This window comes from Chamaea fasciata, unplaced genomic scaffold (genome assembly GCF_029207755.1).
Source record: "Chamaea fasciata isolate MVZ Bird 193981 ecotype frontalis unplaced genomic scaffold, bChaFas1.0.hap1 SCAF_3, whole genome shotgun sequence".
Lineage (NCBI taxonomy): Eukaryota > Metazoa > Chordata > Aves > Passeriformes > Sylviidae > Chamaea > Chamaea fasciata.
The window spans coordinates 52,875,317-52,895,329 of NW_027094088.1; the positions used below are offsets into that span (position 1 = coordinate 52,875,317).

Below are 20,013 nucleotides of genomic sequence, written 5' to 3' on the forward strand. Positions count from 1 at the left end.
ATGTAGTGTCACACAAGAACTTCAAAAATTGTATGAATGTGTATAAATCTGTGTAAAGAGAGGACAGCACTAAATGCAGTCTAGCAGCTTTTGGTCCAAAAGAGAAAATACAAGTGAATAATATCCAGAGGCACCTTTTTTAATGCTTTTATTAATGGCCTGTGGTCAGAAAGCTGAGCATAGTAATGAAATCTGTTCATGTCATGCTGTTGAGGGGGAAGTATTATTGATGCAGAGGGCCAGCATATAAAGAGGATTGAAGAACTGGGGATAATAAGCTCCCTTTGCATATCGTTAAACTTGGAGGGGTGGGGAAAGAAGGTCCCTAACTAAATAGGCTAAAAGGAGATGGATTAATCAATGCTAGTACAGCTGTCCTGTTGTGCATGTCATCTGCAACATGCAGGGCTTCTCTAACAGAACGCATTAATAGAAGGTTCTAGTGAGAGCTTTCCTTTAATGTAGGTACTTACCTGTGCCTAGGACAGACAATTCAAAGCAAAACCTAGAGAGTGGGTTTGGGATAACCAGAGACAAAATTCCACCTTAAGATAAGAGGGTGCTTAGCTATTTCAGCCTGGTAGAATTTGAGGAGTTCTCTCTTCCTTCACCTGTTTAAAATGTAAGGAATTTAAATGCCAAAGAGGAGAAAGAATTGTTTTAAGCAGAATTTGTAGTTTAGGGGCCTTTAAAGTTTTAGATCAGTTAACCACGTATTGGGGCGGGGGGGAGAGGGAGGGGATTGTGAGTGAGTAGGTTTTTGGTTTTTTTTTTCCCTTCCTTGCTGATCTTATTAGAAGACTATTCCAAGACCTAACATCCTTAAGATAAAATTTGACAATACAGAATTTAATGCTGCTGTCTGTAGGAGTGGGGAACTGGAACTGGTGTCTCAAAAGGGTTTTTCCAGCCCTGTGCTGTTAATAATGGGCTGGTGTGTGCTAGGCATGAAGTGGTTAGACAAGTCCTCTGTACCTGTTTGATGTTGAATATACATGCATGCTGTCTTCAAGTTGTTTTTTCAGAGTACAGGTCTTCTGCCAAACCTTTATCTGTCTGTGAACAGACTATGACATTAAAATTTAACAAGGTTTTGATAAGCCAGCCAAAAACATATGCAAGTGTAGTGACAGAAATTTATTTCTAAATATAAACAATTGATATTAATAATTGTTCCAGGATCTTCTCAATTTATTCTTGACTATATGTCTTCTAACTACACGTAGTAGTTTTATCTCAGAGCTCTTTACAGCATATTCCTGTAATTGAACTGAAATAAAAATACTTTTTCATACCTTTATGTGTTCACAATCAATTAAAATACTCTTAGCTTATGGATGGCTATAGATTTAGTCAAGAATCAAATATTACCCTTGTAAGCACCAGTTGCAGTCCATCAGGTGATACAGTGTATGGTGTATTTGATACCAGGAGATGTATACTCACTCTGGGGCAAAATGGAAACCCAAGGAAGCTTCCATTTGCCAGATGTAAGAACTCCCTTACATTTGCCAAATGTGTCACTCACTGCTGCAAAAGAAAGGTGGAGGATTCTTTGAGTAGTAAATATAAGGAAATAAAGTTATAAGAGAATGAGTTCACGGTTTTGCCGAAACATTTATTTACTGCATGAGCTGAGTATGCATTTCCGAGGGCAGTTTGTTGTGGGATGTTAGCTGCTACAGAGAAACCAAGGGTGTTAACTGTTATGTTAGTCACTAATTAAAGAATTTCTTAGCCGTCTTAAAGGTCAAAAGGAGGGAGATAAGCCTTCCTGTTCTGTTCTCTTCCTCCACCCACATGAACATCTTCCTTTGTCCATGAAAAAAAGCTGTGATATGTCAGGACTTTTTGAGAATAAGACTTCTTGATGACCGCTGAAGATTCCCACATCAGTGTTGTTCTTGTTTGGCACACTGTGCCCAAAGAGCTTTACATGCACTGTAAATCCCATAATCACTCGATTGACCTTGATGGAAAGCAGTGCTGCCCAAGATCACTGAACCACGCTGCCCACTGTTAAGTAATGTACTTTAGCTGTGTTGTGTGCCTGCTTTGAAGCCTGGTTTCTGCAACAGATAACATTTACCTTGTGAGCTAAGTACGAAGAGCAGCAGCATATGCACCTAGGAGAGGGGGAAATTCTCGATATACGAGGCTGGAAATAGAGCATAGCTCAGTATAACAACTGCCTCCACATTGCTCCTCTGTTCAGATCCAGATTTTGTTTCTCTTTCTAGTTCCTACTTCGTTGTGGGGAAATTTACTTGCCTTCTCTGCATCTGCTCTCATCTTTGGGAGGGCATGAGTAGCAGCCATGTGCTCAGCTGAGGCTCATAGTAACAGCCGTCCATTAAAGAAAAATGCAGGACTCTGCCTTCTAATGGAGTAAGAGAAACTGTTGGTGATGACCTTGGACTTGTATTTGGCTACCTACTGTGTAGGCTCAGTGGAAGAGATACTGACTCCCCTACACAAGGCCTGTAGCCTTTTATTTCCTTAGAGAGGGGAGTGTGTGATTGCCCTGTTTGGTTTGTGTGCATTTATTTCTCCCTCTCATTTTCATGAACAAGTGCTGTAGCTATTGTGTAAAACTCTGAGGTGTCACTATCACCGTCTCTTCCTCTTGTTTTTGCATGAAGAAGTCCACGCTTGCTGTAGTTGTTCTAAACTCAGTGTGAAATGAGTGCGAGAGAGAGTCCTCTGGGGATGAGTGGACAGTTGTCCTGTTGCTGAATCTTGAGCAGGCTTACAAAATGACTCTGGAGTGGCTCAGTTTTGCCAAGAGACCACTGCTGTGTAGATGCAGAGAGCAGGTCTGTGAGCTGTCTGCTACCTGAAGGAGCAGAGACTAAAAAAACTCACCTTTGAACCCAGGCACATCAATTTAGCCTGTGCAGCAGAGTAGATGACTTCAAGCCTGTACCTTAAGTTCTGGGCTTCAGAGTTACTTGTGGGAGCTAAAGTTGTTCTCCAACACCTTGCTGAATACACTTAGCTGGCTTAACTTTTTGTCTCTGTAGAGATAAGTGTACAGAGTTCCTGCTGCACAAACAGTGGTGTGTGGTGGGGTGATTTGCATAATTGATACTCGGTGTTCTCAGTGTGGGGGCGAATAGTTTTTCCTCCATAACAACTGTCACAGCTGTGCAGATAAACTCTTGAAAGGTGCTTTTTCAGCCCTCACTGTGCTCAGGGTGCACTTTGGGAACCACTGGAGCATATTGGTTTGCCATCACACATCTATAGTGAGGGGAGCGGGAAGAGTTTCATCTCAGAAGCCCTTAAGTTGTTCTAGGAATTACAAAGGGGTACTTTGCCAATCCTTGCAATCGCTTTTCCTTTATGATCTGTAACTGCTCAAGAGCAGTATCTTTGTGCCTAGGTGACATTCCAGGACTTGCCATGACCTACTTTTATCTGAGAGCAAATAGTACCTGTTGCATGCTGTTTGAAGTACCTGCTTGAGAAGTGGAAGCGTTGTAGTGTAATGCACATAGATCAGATTATCAAGCTGTTAGAGGTGATCACATCACATAACCCCACTAAGAAATTTCACAAATGCCATGAAGTGTGTTCCACTGAAGTCCGTGAGTAAAATGAAAGAGGCTGATATGGAACAGGTAAAACAGAAGGGTGGAATATCAAACAAAAATCTCTCTGACGAAAGGATTTGTAACTAGAATGCAGAATGAACAAACATCATTACTGGGCCTTGTGTGACTTGTTGCACTGCTATTTCTCCTTCAGGAGAGTTCATTTTCCTTCTGCACTTCGATGTCTTTATGAACATGGCTGGCCTTGTAGGTCAGGCAGAAGCCCTTGTAGCCTAATTGTACGCCTCAGATGTTGGCCAAAAGCTGATGCCTGAGGAAGAGTATTTCAAAGATACGCACCATTGCTTTCCTCTGAGGTATTGGAAGTTGAAAGGTCCTATATAATGAGTTACTAAATGGATTTCTGTGAACTTGTCCGGTCGTGCTTTGAAACCCCGTGAACTTCAGCATCCACAGTATACTTTAACAAAGGCTGTCCGAGATAACCTTCACACTGTTTGGAAAGGTATCTAAAAACCTCCTTGCTGTAGTGCTACATGGTATTTTTTTTTCCTTATTCACTGTTGATGCCCTGTACTTATTTTGTTGGTAGAGCCATGAACACACGTTCCTTGTCTAGTCTGTTCAGGCAACTCAGGAGTTTATATGCTCTTATGTCCTAGCCTCAGTTAATTTTCTTCCAAACTAAGATGTCCTTGTTAGCTTAGTTGATCCTTGCATGATAATTATTTGAACATCCTTGACATTCTTCCAGTTCACATCTGACGAAAATACTGCTTTGCATCCTGTAACATCTCCATCTGGGAGGAATACAGTTACTGAGAATATTTCTCCAGTAGTTGTTCCTTGGATGCCTTAAACTCCCGGGTCATAGTCCTGTGAGAGAGTAAGTCACAGATAATCCTTGTGTTCACTCAGCCCACCCTGTTCTGTTGTAATGTACTGCTCTTCCACCCCAGAAGAACAACCACCACAGGGTCTATTGAGCATGTTGAGAGCTGTGTGATGTCAGGCTGTGTTGCTGCTGTCAGACTTCTGGCTCTGGGTTTTCCATGCACATTGCCCTCTAGAACATAGATCTCTGCATAAGCATTGGAATAAAAGGCACCACTGGTGGTGCTTGGATTCAGGAGAAGCTCTGAGACTATTGTAGCTTTTATTAGATTATTCACACCTTCAGATCCTGCCCTGGTTTTTGTGATTTGGTACTGTGGAGTTCACCTTTTGCAGAAGTTGTTGTGTGTTTGTTGCTTCCCAAGTGAAAAAGCCAAGCAGAGGCATAAAATGGTGTTTGTGTTCCAGATCAAGACTATGAGATACTAATTTATTTTTTTCTTTTCCCTCAAGGGGATTGCAAAAGGATGATATTGCTTCATGTAGTGTGAATATTGGAGATGTTAAATTGTTTAGAAGACTCTGAAACCGACAAAACTTGAGATCTCAAACCTCTGTATTATCTGCACTTGGCCCCATGCTTATGTTTCTGATGGACAACAGCAGAAGATCTGATCCATTCTGGATTCTGAGCAACTTCTTGAGATAAATCTTACTTGAGGATTGTTTGTGGGTCTTGCTGTAAACTTCATGTGTAAAGCCTTAGTCTTGCAACTTCATTATGTTTAATTAGATGCAACAGCTGTCATGATAAAACAGTCTGTGTATGTAGGAGTTTGATCCAGTGGCCTCTAGCTTTCCGCTGTATTTATTCTCTATGTACAAAGGAGCTATTGTTGCTGCACTCTGTGTTCCTAAATCCATCCTAGCATCCATTGAGGGCAAGTGACACATCCAGGCAGTGGTGCTATGTTGAGCCTGTTGTCGCTGGCTGTGTGTTCCTCCTTTAAAGAACAGATTGCTGCTTGTACACAGATATTCTGAAATGCAAATGGAGTATTATACAGCATCAGAGAGTCTCTGAAGTGAACATTAATGTATGAAACACCATAAACCCTCCCGCTTCTTCGTAATATCATGTTCAAAGTGAATCATTCTTACATCCCTCACATAGAGTGAAGGCAAGTGTTTTGCATGAAAAACACCTAGGCTCTCTAGGTGTGCAGGGCTTTGTTCAAGGGCGGTATCCTGGGGCCTTTCAGACTTACTCTGCATTGCTTTATGTCCTGCCAGAGCACAGAGCTGTGCCTAGGTAATTTTACTTTTAAAAGAATTGAATTTTAAAGTTTTAGGTAGGCCTCTGTCTCTCAGTTTTTCAACTTGTTCCTAGCTCGAGACAGAATTATGCTGTTTGCTTTTTAGGAAAGGGTTGGGAGGAATCTTCAGTAACTGGAGAAATACTTTTAATTTTTTTTTCTTTTTTTTTTTTTTTTTTTTTCTGGGAGGAGTGCTTGTTTGGTTTTGCCATTTCCCTGAGCAGTTATTGTTAACTGTTCAGAGCTGACCAGAGGTGGAGAATGCTTGAAGTCTGTCTGGGGCCTAGGCATTTGGGAGCCAAGGCAATCAGAGATGTACTGTCACTTGCGCTTGCCACACCTGCATGAAATCTTCGTGATCTTTTGGCTTGCAAAGTGTTATTGCTTGACCTAAGATAAAGAACTGAATTGCATCCATGGCTGCTGCTTGATTCTTCACGCAGATGCCTACTATGCAGTTATTACATGCTGACAGAAGAGATAGAAGGCCTTCATTAAGGGAACCGAGATAGGCATATAATTTAGTTTGGCATCTTCTGCACATCTAAACATAAAAAAGGTTGAATTTGCATTCTAGGATTATGTTCATGTTTAATTATAAGGACGGTTTCATGCTATATTACAAAGAACAGTTAAGTGACATGGCTGCAATTCCGAACTCAATGGATTTGCTTTCTTGTGACCTGTTTGTGTGTGTAGGCAGGGAGGGGGAAGTTCATTCTGAAAATTCCACCTGCTTTGTTAAAACTGGAATTTCTGGATGACTCCCCACATCTGGGTATCTCAGGTTTTCCTGCTCACATGAACCCCCCTCCCCTCCCTCCACTTTATCCAGAAGTCTAACTTTCAGATTTACCTCCAAAATTTTTCTTGGCTTCCCCTCAAAGTATTTTATTTCTCTTCCAAAAAACTGCCAGAAAAGAAGTGTTTTTCACCATCCATGAGAGCAGCAAATACCTGGGCTCCTATTGCCTTGACTGAACTTAAGAAATTTCAGTTAAATATAACTGATATAGCTATTGCTCCTTAAATACTCCGGACTGGTACCCCAAAAAATACGGTTCTGCAAGCTGTTGCATTAAAGCTGACTGGTAGTTTAGGCTAACAATCGTACTGGACAATTTTAAAGTAACTACTAGATTATAGATTATTATATCCAACTCAATTTAACCTCAGTGGTATTTCTCCCTCTCCTGAGAAGGTTAGCATGGTTTTAAGGAACAAAGACCAGCCTACTCAGCTCTAATTTTACCTGTTGCAAATGCAGCAATACCTAACTGCTTCACAGACTCTGAGGAATTCCATTGGAACGTGACTTATGTTCCCATTTATTTGCAATGAGGAAGCAATGTTTAACACAATGAGATCTGAAATGGAACACGTCCTTCAGTTCACAGACGGGTATTTTGATTTAGCATGGCATGCTGAGAAACTGGGTCGGTCAAATGGGTGCAACCAGCTTGCCTTGTCATCCAAGGGGATGCCAGTGAAGCCATCCTCTGTTCACATTTTGTGAGCTGCTCTTTTCTTCCTTGTCAGCAAACTGCTCCCCAGTGTGCAGGGGAAGGCTCATGGCTGCTGTGCTGCCACTGCCCTCTCTGAAATGTTCCGTGTTGGGCAGACAGTATAGGAGAGGTTCAGCCATGGGAGCAGGGGAGGAGCGTGGGAAAGGCTTTCTTCATTGCTGGGCTCTGCAGTTCTTTCCAATTCTCGTAGGAATCAGATTTTCCTTCCCCAGAAGAGAAATGGTGGGTCTGTCATTTGCCTTCTCATTTCAGGTTCTTGGTCATCCTTTAAATCATAAAAATGTGGCACTGGGGAAAATTTGAACCTGTGTTTTCTGAAGGCTGCATGGAAGTGGCTATGTAACATCATAATATCTTACCACTCCAGCAATTATTGTTTTTTGTCATGTTACCCAGCCTGCAATAAGAGGGCTTTTTGCTGGTTTTCTCCATGTGGGTTTAGAAGTTTATATAGAATTCTATATAAAATGTGTCATGTTTCAGACAACTCCCATTTTGAATGGGATCAGTGACATATTTAAAAATAAAATCTAGTTTGAAACGAACAGAAAAACCCCACAAACAAATAAATAGGCCCAAACACACACAGATTAAAAAAAAACAAACACAAAACCCAAAAAAACCCAACTGGCAACTGTTAGGCAACCAACCCAGGAAACACTTGACCTGTAGATCAGTGTAGACTTTCCTTGATTAACTTGCCCCCTTCCAAAAGAAGCATTCAAATTTGGGTGACAGCATTCTATCTAGCAGGTCGTCAGACAGGCAGAACAGAATAGTCACCTTCTGTAATGCTTCCGGTGAGAAATACACTCAAGAATGTAATTTTCCCTTCTATGTAATAGCATCACACCAGGAAATGTGGTGTTTTTCTGGGGATTATAATAAACCACATCCTTGTCTACAGTCCTGCTCTAGCCCATTGTTTGCAACCCTGTAATTTGTTCATCTCTGCCTCTTGTCTGTTCTCACCTCTCCAAGTGTAACACTTGTAGCTATTTTTCAGACCTGCCAACATCTTTGAATTCCAGCCCTGTCCTCCCAAAAGACTTACTTCTTCTTGACTAGGTGTTGTTCATGATCTTGCAAGTGCACTCCATCTTCCAGGGATTTTGAGAAAACTTTGTTTTCTTATTCCCTCAATCCTACCACACTCGCATCCCCTTTTCAAGACCTTGGCTTGACAGGAGAAGGTCAGAATATGTGTCCCTGCAGTAGTTGCAGCAAGATGAAGGTGCTGAGCCCAGCTGGGAGGGAAGCTGTGTTTTGGTAATCCTGCAGCAATGAATGGAATTGATCATTTGCTTGATATTCATAACATTTGTCTCCTGCTCTGAATGAAGCTATGGAGAATATAGGTACACAACTTGTCATTTGGTTGTAATTTCACATGGCCCAGATTTGTTGTATGCCTAGTCCATATTGTATGGCACCACATCAGATATGTTATTTGACCTGATTTGATCCATCACACAGGTTGTTCTGTCAGAGAAGAAAGAGAATTCTCTCCAGATGTTGTGTTCTTGATATGCTGGTGTTCATAAATTCTTAAGAAGTATATCATAAATTGAACTAATATTTCTGCAGTTGCTTCTGTGTTTTTTGTTTACTTACCTTCTCAGAGTTGTCTTCTCTGCACAGTCTCTGAACCATTACCTGTTGACTTAAGTAACTTGTGGAGGACAGAGGAAAGCAGATGCTGAAGTGTTAGCAGATTAGCTCTGAAACAGCTAGGATTTTTTCCCCTTGTGGAAGTTGAAAATTTTCCTATAACAGTTTCCAGGAGCTGGGACAACAGTTACTCCTGTTGTTGTTGGACCTGAAACCAGTGAACACTACTGAGTGGAATGTGGAAGAATAGAGGGCAGTTTTAGTGCCTTTCTGATGCTACTACATGAAGTTGTTTTTCCTATTGCCAGATACTTAATCACTACATGCGTCTCTGAACAGCTCTGGTTGCTAAGGTCAAAATGAGATTACTTTGTCCTTGCCAGATGCATTACAGCCCAGGCCAAGAAGCTTGCCCATTATTTATTCCATTAGTAGTTGCTGCTCGCTTGGTGAAAGAGTAGACCTGCAGAAGTGAGGATTAATGCTACTACTTTCTTAATACTATTATTAATACCACTGTTTCCTCCCTGTTAAGAATTCTGTATTCCTTCAGCACAAGTAAGTGCATATCCATAGAGTCTGTGTGTGTGCAAGAAGGCTTAACAGCTCTGCACACTGTTTTTCATAGAATGTGCTGTGCAGTACAGCACTTCAAAATGTGGCTGATTTGCTTAAATGTACCAGTGACTCCTGGGATTTCCAGACACCCAGAGACTGAAGAAACAAGCCATGTCTATCTGTTCTGCACTGCCAATTGTCACCACTTGGAAAGATACCGCGCCTGGAAACCTGCTGTTTAGGAGACTCTGGTCTTTCTTCTTCCTTGGAAAGAGGAAGAAAACATTCCTGAGCATTGTCTAAGGCATTTAGACCTGCCTAATGATAATGATAAGTGATACAGTTAAGTACCGGTTTGTCCTGTGTTAATGGGTAAAAGTTGGTATTTAGTGCCCTTTATCTTATGTATTCACTGAAAATAAATTGTATGGTCTTATTTAAATGACTTGCACAACTTCATGGTTTCACTGAACTATTTTATTATGCAAGTGAACTATTAGATTACATGCATTAGGGTGCAAAACATTCACAATAGCATAGTGTGTCTGAGAGCTGTGGGTTTGTTTTTTCCCTGTTCTCCCTGCCCTTTTCCCTTTAGTGTGGGATGTTTTTCAGTGGAGCTGCAGTATCAGCAGAGGGATGGTTAACTTCAAGGATACCGTGTTGCCTGCAAACAGAGACTGGTTCTGCACCAAGGCGCTCAAGAATCCGATGTTAGAAAAAACTACAGCTGTGCATTCGTAGTGTCCAACACACCTGAAAACTGGGTGTTTGTGAGAGGATGGGGTGGAAGAGGCGATGTCTGCTTGGGTTCCTATCTAGGTCTTGACTCTTCCACAGAGATGTGCCACTCAGCTGGTTGGCACTGTGTTGCGTCCTTTAGAGAGTGTTTTCTGAATGTTTTTCAAATGGCACTTCAATTTACTCTACTGATGTGCATGGACTTCGAAAGGCTGCACCTGCCCCACAGATTGATCTACTGACTTAGCATTAGAAAAGATGCTGTTTCAGCTGCAACAAAAGAATAAATGCATGACTTAAGGGCATTGCTAAAGCACAGAAGATTCCATTCTAACTACCATTGCTTTCTATAGTGTTACAACCTTTTAAACTCTGAAGTTCTCTCTAGCTCTGGCCTTCATCTTCTATTCTCTTGTTCAAGTTGGTAAGGTAGCTAACATGTTACAGCCTAGTATGAAAGTCATGGAACTGGTGTTCAGTCTTTCAGTGTACTAAGTTCTTCAGCTTAATGGAGAGTTTTTCCTTTTAATGTAAATGGCATTGCTTTTTCCCTTCTGGATCAAATTTATTGGCAATTTTATCCATCCTAAGATAGGGGAAGAGGAAAAACTTGTGTTCTGTAATGTTTTTGTATGCACAAGCAAATCTTAAAGGCCCTATTTGTCATTTTAAGTATGTTAGCCTCAGACATAAAAGTAGAATTATTGAATATTTAAGGTTGGAAGGAACCTTAAATAAAATCTATTTTCAACCCCCAGAATAATAAAGTGTTATGACATTGGCTGATCAAGAAAAAAGTCACATCTTACTGTCCAGGATTTTTAGCATGCTTTATGCACAAATGCACATTTTTTTAATGTAACCCTTGTTTCATGTATAACAGCCATGTGCGGTTCTCTTCCCTCCACACCCTTGTGCTCTTAAAAATGAAAAGCTGTTTTCCTTTTGGTTATGCCTTCAACGTTGTCCTGGATTTCTGCCAGGTTTTGGTAGGATTTTACAAAGGACATACCTTGCCTAGACAGGGTGTGCAGGACTTCACTTGTGAAAGCTGTCCTAACTGTGCCTTCCTCTTTTTGTTGCTCATGGAAATTAGTTTGAGTTGTTTGCTGTTTTCCTCCCCAACAATACTTGAATCGGTTAGCACCTTGGGTGTTGATTTAATCATCTTGGCGCCATGGGGAGTTCCACCTGCTCTGAGCTGAGTGCCAAACTGATCGACTCTCAGTGGGACAGGCATCAAGGTTTCTTCAGGCTGTCTAAACCAGGGTTTCATGTGGATTATGCTCTGTTTGATGCTTTACTACGAGTTTTTTTGTGGCTAAAAGCTTGTATGGAGTGGTTGTAGGACATCCATTTAGAAACACTGTTAAAACCACTATGTTCTTGAAGTCAAGACTAGGGTTTGGTGATGAGAAGCAGGAGGGCTTAATAGGGCAGGAAGGAGACTCAAAGGATATTCCCAAGCAGTCATCAACTCATTGAAGGGACAGAAGTCCCTGTCTCTTCTTGCTCTGCCAGTCATGTGGCTGGCAGTTTGTCTGGGCACATCAGGGTAATTTCTCTTTGTCCTGATGGTTTTGCAGCCCTTAAAGAACACAGAAATTAACCTTTACTGCAGGCTCCAAGTGTCCTTGAAAGCTTTTTGGATAACCAAGTAGTCCTGCATGCTTCTGGCTTTAAATGATTGAAGTGGAAAAGCAGATTACTACAATTTTTGGTCTTAATGCTAAAATAATGCTTAAAATATGTAGCAGCTAAATGGCTTTAGCACTAAATAGCTTACTTATGTGGCTGATCCTACAGTCGTTGATGGTTATAGTAAAACAGGACTAGGAGTAAGAAGCAGCTCCTTTTAAGTTCTTTAGCTTGTAAAGTGATAATTATTTTACACTTCTGTGGTGTTTCAGCCAGAAGTGCAAATAACTTCCACAGCACAAACCTGAAGATGATGAGCATATGTTTTCTTGAAGTGGGTAGAGAGGGATTAGAATATGATTAGGGATTTATTGTTGAGAGGGATTAAGCAACAGGTGTTTTTTAAGGTCACATCTTTGAATTGCAGACTTGCTGTTTCAGAGAATTTGATATCTGAACTTCCCCTCCCTTCCTACACTGGAAATATTTCTTGGGGAACCTTTGGTTCTTAAGGCACGGGAGGAAAACCTTAAGCATAATTCTGTGCTCTGTTATGATCCCAAAGGCTACAGTTAGGTTTTGCAAGAACTCCTTTTTACCTTCTTGCTTGTTCTTCCATCTTGTATTTAGAGATTTTTTTTTTTTTGATAGTCCTAATTTAAAGGACAGTGCTTTAAAAACACAGCTTGAAAGTGGCATCACTAAGTCATCTTCTCTGAGTCAGTTCTGGAGTCCTTGTAAACTGCCTTCAGTGATCTTTCTTTGGGAGGGTCCTCTGTCATGTGGGAACAGAAGAAAAGAAACAACTCTATAAAAATACTTGATGTCTTCACGGAATAATTTTGTTTGGAAAATATCTGTAAGATCAAGTACAGCCATTAACCTAGCATTGCCAGATCCACTACTGAACTGAAGAAGGTTGGTTAAACGTTCAGTGTCTCACTGAAAAAGGAGTGCAAAGCTTCGTAATATACTAAAACTAGCTGAAGCAACTTGGTTTTTTCACAAGTCTGTGTTAATTGTAGTATTGTTACACCTGACATTTATTCTAGAGTTTGAACATACATAATTAAGTTGCTGGGAACTGCTAAAGGCCAAAGCTTTGTAGTGAGTGATTCTATTCCCCTCCTGCCTCTTTTACTTCTCACTTTTTCGGATGTGTGCCAGGTTCTCCTGGTCTCTTAGCCTTGGCTTTCTGTAATGTGGCATTTACAAATTGTTGGGAAATTGTCACGAAATCTCATCTGCCTCCTCCTTACATGTTGTCTGGCCTTGTGTTTACATGTCTGCTTTTTTGTTCATTTTCTTTAAAATACAGAGCTAAAAAGCTAGTTGTTAGCGTAACCATACTACACAGTGATACATGTTTGGGTATTTTAGATTTGTTCTGGGATTGTTTGGTTTTTTGAGAAGTAGTATAATGCAAGCTGTATAAGAACAGTTGGAGATAATCCTTTCCCAGTTTGCCGTTTTACCAGTCCTTATGCCATTCCCTGCAAGATTAGGGATGCTTTTGCATCCTGATTAACTGCTAATAGACTTTTTCTAGTCATTAAACACTCTTGCCTTCTGCATTCAGAAGTAACTTCTCTCTTGCGAGAGTCTAGTGCCATTGCAGTAAATCTAGTTGTGTTGTTTCTTCACTGACATCAAGAGCTTATTGAACTCCTGCCCTGTAGTATCATTCAGTACCTGTTACTGCTGTTTTTATGTGCTGAGTAGGTTGTTATGAGGCAAAGAATGAATGTTTATCAGCTTAATGCTGATTGCTTTATAAGAATAATCTGCAGCCTTTTGCCTTTAAAACCTCAGATTAATTCTAGCTCTAATATAAATGGAAGTTAAATTATAAGTCTTAAATTTAATTTAGTCATTAGGGCCTTCCGTAATCCAAGGGATGGCCTGCAGGCAGCTATACTGTGCTCTCACAGTAGCTCTTAGTCCAAGAGGGTTTAGGCCTGGAAAGGGTCAGGTCTAAAATACCCTCCTGTTGAACCAGAAGATCTGTCCAGTCCTGTGTTGAGTAGGAAAACCTGTGTAGCAATTTGGTTAAAACAGCAGAATGAGTGCCCCAATTAAGTTTGCTGGTGTGATAACATGATTCTAATTGAGGCTTAAGTGTGTTTATTATAGAGGTTACGGGAGTGCATCAAAGCGTGGAGACTTTTGCACACTAAGTACTGTGTTAACACCTAGAAATAACTTTCAATACATCTTAAACAATGCTTTTTGGTTTTTTTTTTCCCTTAGATCAATGTTCGAGTTGTTACTATGGATGCAGAGCTGGAGTTTGCCATCCAGCCGAACACTACAGGCAAACAGCTGTTTGACCAGGTCAGTAAAGGATTGGTGTGGGCTCTTGTTTAATTTTGGAGTATGTTTTGGACTATAGTGTTTTCTTAAGACTGGATTCCAAACCTATCTTTCTTCTCTCTACCTCCTAATCAAACGGCTCCAGTCTGAACTAAGATCTCTAAATTCCATCACAGTAAAAGAAAAAAGCAAAAACCCTTGCAGGTATGGTATGTTCCAGTGAAGCCTGTCTTCCTAGCATGTTGGACAATGAACTGTCACAAGGGATCTAAAATATTTAGACAGCATAGGTAGCATGTAGAAATGTACCTCTTGCTTTGAAATACTACTTAGCTCTTATATAGTTATTAACTTCTAAGGTTGAAATGTTGCTCTTGTGCATAAAACTCTCCAGAATCAAGTCTTCAGGTGGCTGATGAGGGCGTTGGCAGGGCAGCATTCATTCAAATGCTGGATTCAAGGAAGCACTTGCCACAGGTGTTTGAGTTTGTCAAAATACTGGAAAACCAGACAAGTCTGTGATCTCTGTGCAGCATTTACAGGCAACATGCCTTGTGAGAAGCCCCTGTGCGGCAGGACAGAGCAGAGATTAGTGCAGCCTGCCTTCAGGGATTCCCAGGGAAGTGGAGGTCTTGAGTGGCCAAGACTTTTCTCCCTTATTGTTATCCTTCCTGTTACTGCTTTAACAATATACAGGTCTGTTTGAAGATGGACCTGCAAAGGTCAGATAAAGACAACTAAAACAAACTGTGTGCTATTTGTGAAACTTCGTTATTATTGACTTAAGTAGCTTGCTGTTATAAAACTGAAGCAAGGCCTAGATTTTAGCAGAAAAAATTTCTTACTGCCATGGAACTCAAAAAAACCCAAAAACAAACAACAAACAAACAAAAAAAATCCCTGCATTTTTATGGAACCAGTACCTGCTGTTTGATCTTCCAGAGGAGAGTCACCAAGTTGATTAGGGAGATGGATCACCTCTCTTATGAGGAAAGGTTGAGAACTGGGATTATTCAGCCTGGAGAAGTGAAGGCTTTGGGGCGACCTAACTGCAGCCTTCCAGTAGCTGAAAGGAACCCTCAAATAGTTGGAAAGAGACTTTTTACAAGGGCATGTAGTGACAGGGCAAGGGGGAATAGATTCAAACTGAAAGAAGCAGGTTTAGATTAGATATAAGGAAGAAATTCTTTACTGTGATGTTGGTGAGGCACTGGAACAGGTTGCCCAGAGAAGCTGTGAATGCCCCATCCTTGGGAGTGTTCAAGGCCTGCTTGAATGGAACTCTGAGCAATCTGGTCTAGTGGAAGGTGACCCTGTGCATGTCAGGGGGGTGAAACTAGATGATCTTTAAGGTCCCTTCCAACCCAGGCCATTCTATGATTCTATTCATGCTGATCACCATGGCATCAGAGTAACTTCTTCCCCCAGCCCTTTCATTTTAATCCAAAACAGAGAAATTGGATTTTATCTCTGACAGTACAAAAATCCAAATTACTAAAAGCCAGGTTTTTAAAAGCAGTGCTTTAGATTAGACTGTAAGTATGTCCTTATGACAAGCATTCAACAAGTACTTCCCTTCTCCATATATATTAAGTGATGTTTACATCTGTTCAGAATCAGGGTCATCTCTCTGGCAGAAGAGAAGCTACTTTGCTTTCAGCTGAGGAGTTCAAAATCCTGAGAACATGGAAAAGGCAGAATGTTTCAGATTCAAGATATTTCTATTTTAGCTTGCTATCTTGGTACTTTGGGATTTCTGAAGAATGCTTATTGCAGCGCTTAGTGCACAACTGGGATAGACCTACTCCTACAGAGATGTGCTCCTTATATCCAGTGGCATGGGTTTAAAACCTGTGTTTGGAGATCCTTATCCATATTTCATACCTTCTTGGGGTGTGCTTCTGCATATCAAGGGAAGGCTGAGGTAGAATTGTGCAGCACAAAACCAGAAAAGGTGAAGACCATACATTCTCTCTTCAGTTCTGTTGAGCAAGCCTTTCACTAGGCCCTTATCTCGGGTGGAGTTTACATTCAGATAAAGCCTGTGGAGGCAACAGGTTTTCACAGGTATAGGGAGTGGCCCAACTGGAACTGCAGAACCATTGTGGGGGTTTTGAAGAAGCAAGCTATTTTTAAAAACTACAAGGTGATTTCTTGGCCTGGTTGTCAGCTAGCAGAGCTACTCTGGCAAGGCCCTTATATTTTAGGCTTTGCTAGCATGACTGTGCCCTGCATGTAAGGTGTATTACAGCTCCTTTTACAGGAGAGGGAAAATAGTGGAAACTTGCGAATATTAAGTTCTGCTCCACTCAAGCCAGTCCTGTGCCGAGTTTATGCTGCAGTGAGGTCTGAGGTGTCCCAAGAATCAATGCAGTGTGCTCTGCAGCTGGCTGGAGAATCTCCCAGGTAGTCATATGCCCTCCTGACCATGAGTAAAAGAAATTCAAATGAAGGAGAGTGCAACTGCCATTTTCTGGAAGTGAATGCATAACTAGATGGAATGGGCAGACTCAAGATTTGCTGCTTCATGCATTTGAGGAAGCAGAGGAGGTGTCTCTCATCTTGTATATAATGCCTTGTTTCTTATTTCTTCCTTGTTTTACCATGGAGGAAGTTTACAGAGCATTTCCCAGTACAGGATAAAACGTTCTTTGTATTGAAACTCAAACAGTCAAATTATGAAGTTTAGGTTAATACTTTCTCCTTCCTTGCTTTTAGTTATTGGGAAGAACTTGAGGGGCATTATTTCTGCAAGCTTTCTAACTCTATTCATAGGAAGTGTACTTTTTCTCTTGTAAGAGACATTCAGAGATTGAAAACTGCATGATTTATGCAACTTCTTATTTTAACAAAATTGCAACACTCCTTTGTGCAACCGGAAGTACCAAGCTCAACATACCCCTGGTTTTCTGACAGACTTCATAAAAATGCATCTAGAAAACTTGTCAAAAATACTGGCAGAAAACTTGTCTCTTCCATGATGAAACAAGCCACTTTGAGGGAGGAGGAAAAAGGAATTTAGTGAAGTAAAAGCTGCATTATTTTCAGACCCCAGCTCTTCTTTTAAAGGACATGAGGTTTGGGGTTTTTTGTTTGATCATTTTGGTGGGTTTTATTGTCTTTTTGATAAACTCTAGTTAGATTTAATTGGCATGACATTGTTTCTCTCAAGTCTGCTCTCCAGCCAGAGTGTCTCCAGCAATACCATAAATGTGGAGGTGAGACAGGGCGAGTGTGACAGACTTGAGAATGTGTAGTTACATGTGCTTCAGCAAGTCTAAGTCCTCAACTGAGGATCTAACTCGCAATGTGGTTTCAAAAACTTCTTGCCTTCCACTTAGTTGGGCTCCCTGTAGCAATGCCTACGTCACTTTTTGAGGGGCTACTCTGCAAATAACATCATGGAAGTGGTCCAGCTATATACATAGTAGGTCTTTGCAGATTTTGGCTGTGTTGAGAGCACAGTTTTACAGGAAGATGAGCTGGCAGCCAAGCACTTGGCTATAAGAACAAGCTGTCAAGAGTAGGTGAAGGTCAGGGGCTTGTTCGCTCTGTCCTCCACTAAGGAAAAGTAACATGTTCAAACAGGACTGCTTTACTAGTAAGTGTGCCATCCAGCCAATGGATGGTGTTCCTGTGTCTTTCAGCTGCTTAGTATTTACAATATATGAAATGAAACTTGTCCTAATGTGGTGGCATTGATGTATTTTTGTCCTTCATAAACTCAGCCTTTTGGGGAGTTTAAAAAAATAACCTTGACTGAGAATACTTGCACTCGGTTGTAATTCTCAGAGCCTCACAGCAGCGTATGAAGCACCTCTCAATTGCTTCCTCTAGGAGTAGTCTCTGGTGGCTGGCAGACAAGGTCACTTGGGCCATTAGTATTGCTAACTAGTTGTAATTAGTACTAACACCATTAGAGACCATCCCACCAAAAACTTTGTGACATAATTTGTCTGCTTCACTAAGTACACTTTTAAGATGGGTCAGTAGATAAAAGCAAGCAGAAGCCCCACCTGCTGCCAGTGTATCAGTCTAGCAGTTGGTGGCCTGTCACTTGCTGTTTGTCTCACCTGCTTTCCCCAAGATCATCATCTTCTAGAAACTGGGTGGGACGAGTATCTTAACCTGTGCTGTCATAGTCATCTACAATGGCAGCTGTGTATCTTTGTCAACAAGGTGAAATTAAGAGATGCCAAATGAGTAGGTTTAGGCTGTTGCCTGCACCCATCACAGGTGATACGGAACTTGAAAGGATACGTGGACCTCATATGAAGTTTTACCTGCAACAGTTTTTTCTTTTTTACCTTTTTGTTGCAGGTGGTTAAAACCATAGGTTTGCGAGAAGTGTGGTACTTTGGTCTTCAGTACGTGGACAACAAAGGATTCCAGACTTGGCTGAAGCTTGATAAAAAGGTAACAGACTTTGGGGTAATTGCTGGCCAAAGGTTAAATTGTATGATTCCTGAGGTGTTGTTGGCTGCAAATTTATGCACCTGTGCCTGCTGTTCGTTGTGCCCTAATTTTCATAATTCCAGGATTGTTTTAGAGATAACACTGTGGTCTCCATGGGTGAGGATGGCAGAAGTCTGCCCTTTCACACTCTGAGTTGCAGGAAGCATTTGCCAGATGTGCAGCAGCACCTTGATGCTGTACTTTGTTGTGCGGGAAGAAGCTGTGCTTTCTGTGGCTGGAGGAGCACCTTAGCTGACGATAGGTTTAGGCCCTGCCTGTGCAGGATTAGTTGTGTGCTAATTGGAAAAGAGACATTTTCAGGCAGGGCAGTCAAGTGCTGACACCTCTGATGTGCTCCTGTTTGTGTATTCCCAGCTCTTATGAGGGCATGAACTGCTTTTCTTGATGGGGCAGTCAGTGGCACACCTGTTTAATGTCAGGGGGCTGTTCTCTGTCAAACACACGGTACTGGGGGGGGTTGCAGTCTGATACAGCACAGCAAATCATTCTCCAGTGACCAGTGTTTACTGCACAGACAGGATTTAAGTGGCTTAGTCAGAAAACATCATGCATCTCCCCCATGTTCTCTCCTACCAGTGAGCAGCCAGAATTAAGGGATTTCGCTAAGGAGTTGCCAGTCACTCACCTCTTAAGACAAATGCCCCAAATTCTTTTTTCTGTGTAAAAGCAATATATTCTACTGTTTGCAAAAAACCCACCTGCTCAGTTGTGGTGTCACCTCTGTCCTCAGGTTTCTGCTCAAGAAATCAGAAAGGAGAATCCCCTCCAGTTCAGATTCCGTGCCAAGTTCTTCCCTGAGGATGTGTCTGAGGAGCTGATTCAGGACATCACGCAGAAGCTGTTCTTCCTGCAGGTGAAGGAAGGGATCCTCAGTGATGAGATCTACTGTCCTCCTGAAACAGCAGTACTTCTTGGCTCCTATGCTGTGCAGGCCAAATTTGGAGATTACAACAAAGAGGTGCACAAGCCTGGATACCTCAATTCAGAGCGTCTGATCCCCCAAAGGTGAAGGAATTGACTGACACAGTCTCTCTTTTTTTATTTTTTAATTTGAATCCTAGTTAAATGCAAAGAGTTTCATTTGAAAGCACATTTGGGTTTTTTAAATTGAATTGTATATAATTGGGTTTTTCCCTTATTTTATTTCTACCTGTCGTGTTTGAGTATGTTTTTGCTTCTCCTTGGGTTGGTTAGAGAGGAAGTATAGTTTTGTATTCAGCTTTTATTTCTTAAACACTGCTGCCATGCTGGTAACTGTGGCAGTATGAATGTCTCCTCTTTAAGAAGAAAAGAGCAGCATTAAGTCAAGAACTTGTCATTCTTGAAGAAGGTTGGATTGTGTGTCCTTAATCTAATGTACAGTCCTAAAAAACTTGTATGTGGAAAGCAGGTCTTGTGGCTACACAGTCCATCCCCACACAGGATTAGTGGATGTTATCAGAC

General features: G+C 41.3%; 1 protein-coding gene across 1 annotated transcript in view; it reads left to right on the plus strand.

Annotated features, from left to right (window-relative positions):
- EZR (ezrin) overlaps positions 1-20,013 on the plus strand; it is a 36,601-nt gene that overhangs the window by 3,499 nt on the left and 13,089 nt on the right. Inside the window, exons 2-4 of the mRNA XM_066179014.1 lie at positions 14,032-14,115; positions 18,415-18,510; positions 19,301-19,575. Coding sequence (XP_066035111.1) covers positions 14,032-14,115; positions 18,415-18,510; positions 19,301-19,575 — 455 coding nt within the window. The remainder of the gene's footprint in view (positions 1-14,031; positions 14,116-18,414; positions 18,511-19,300; positions 19,576-20,013) is intronic.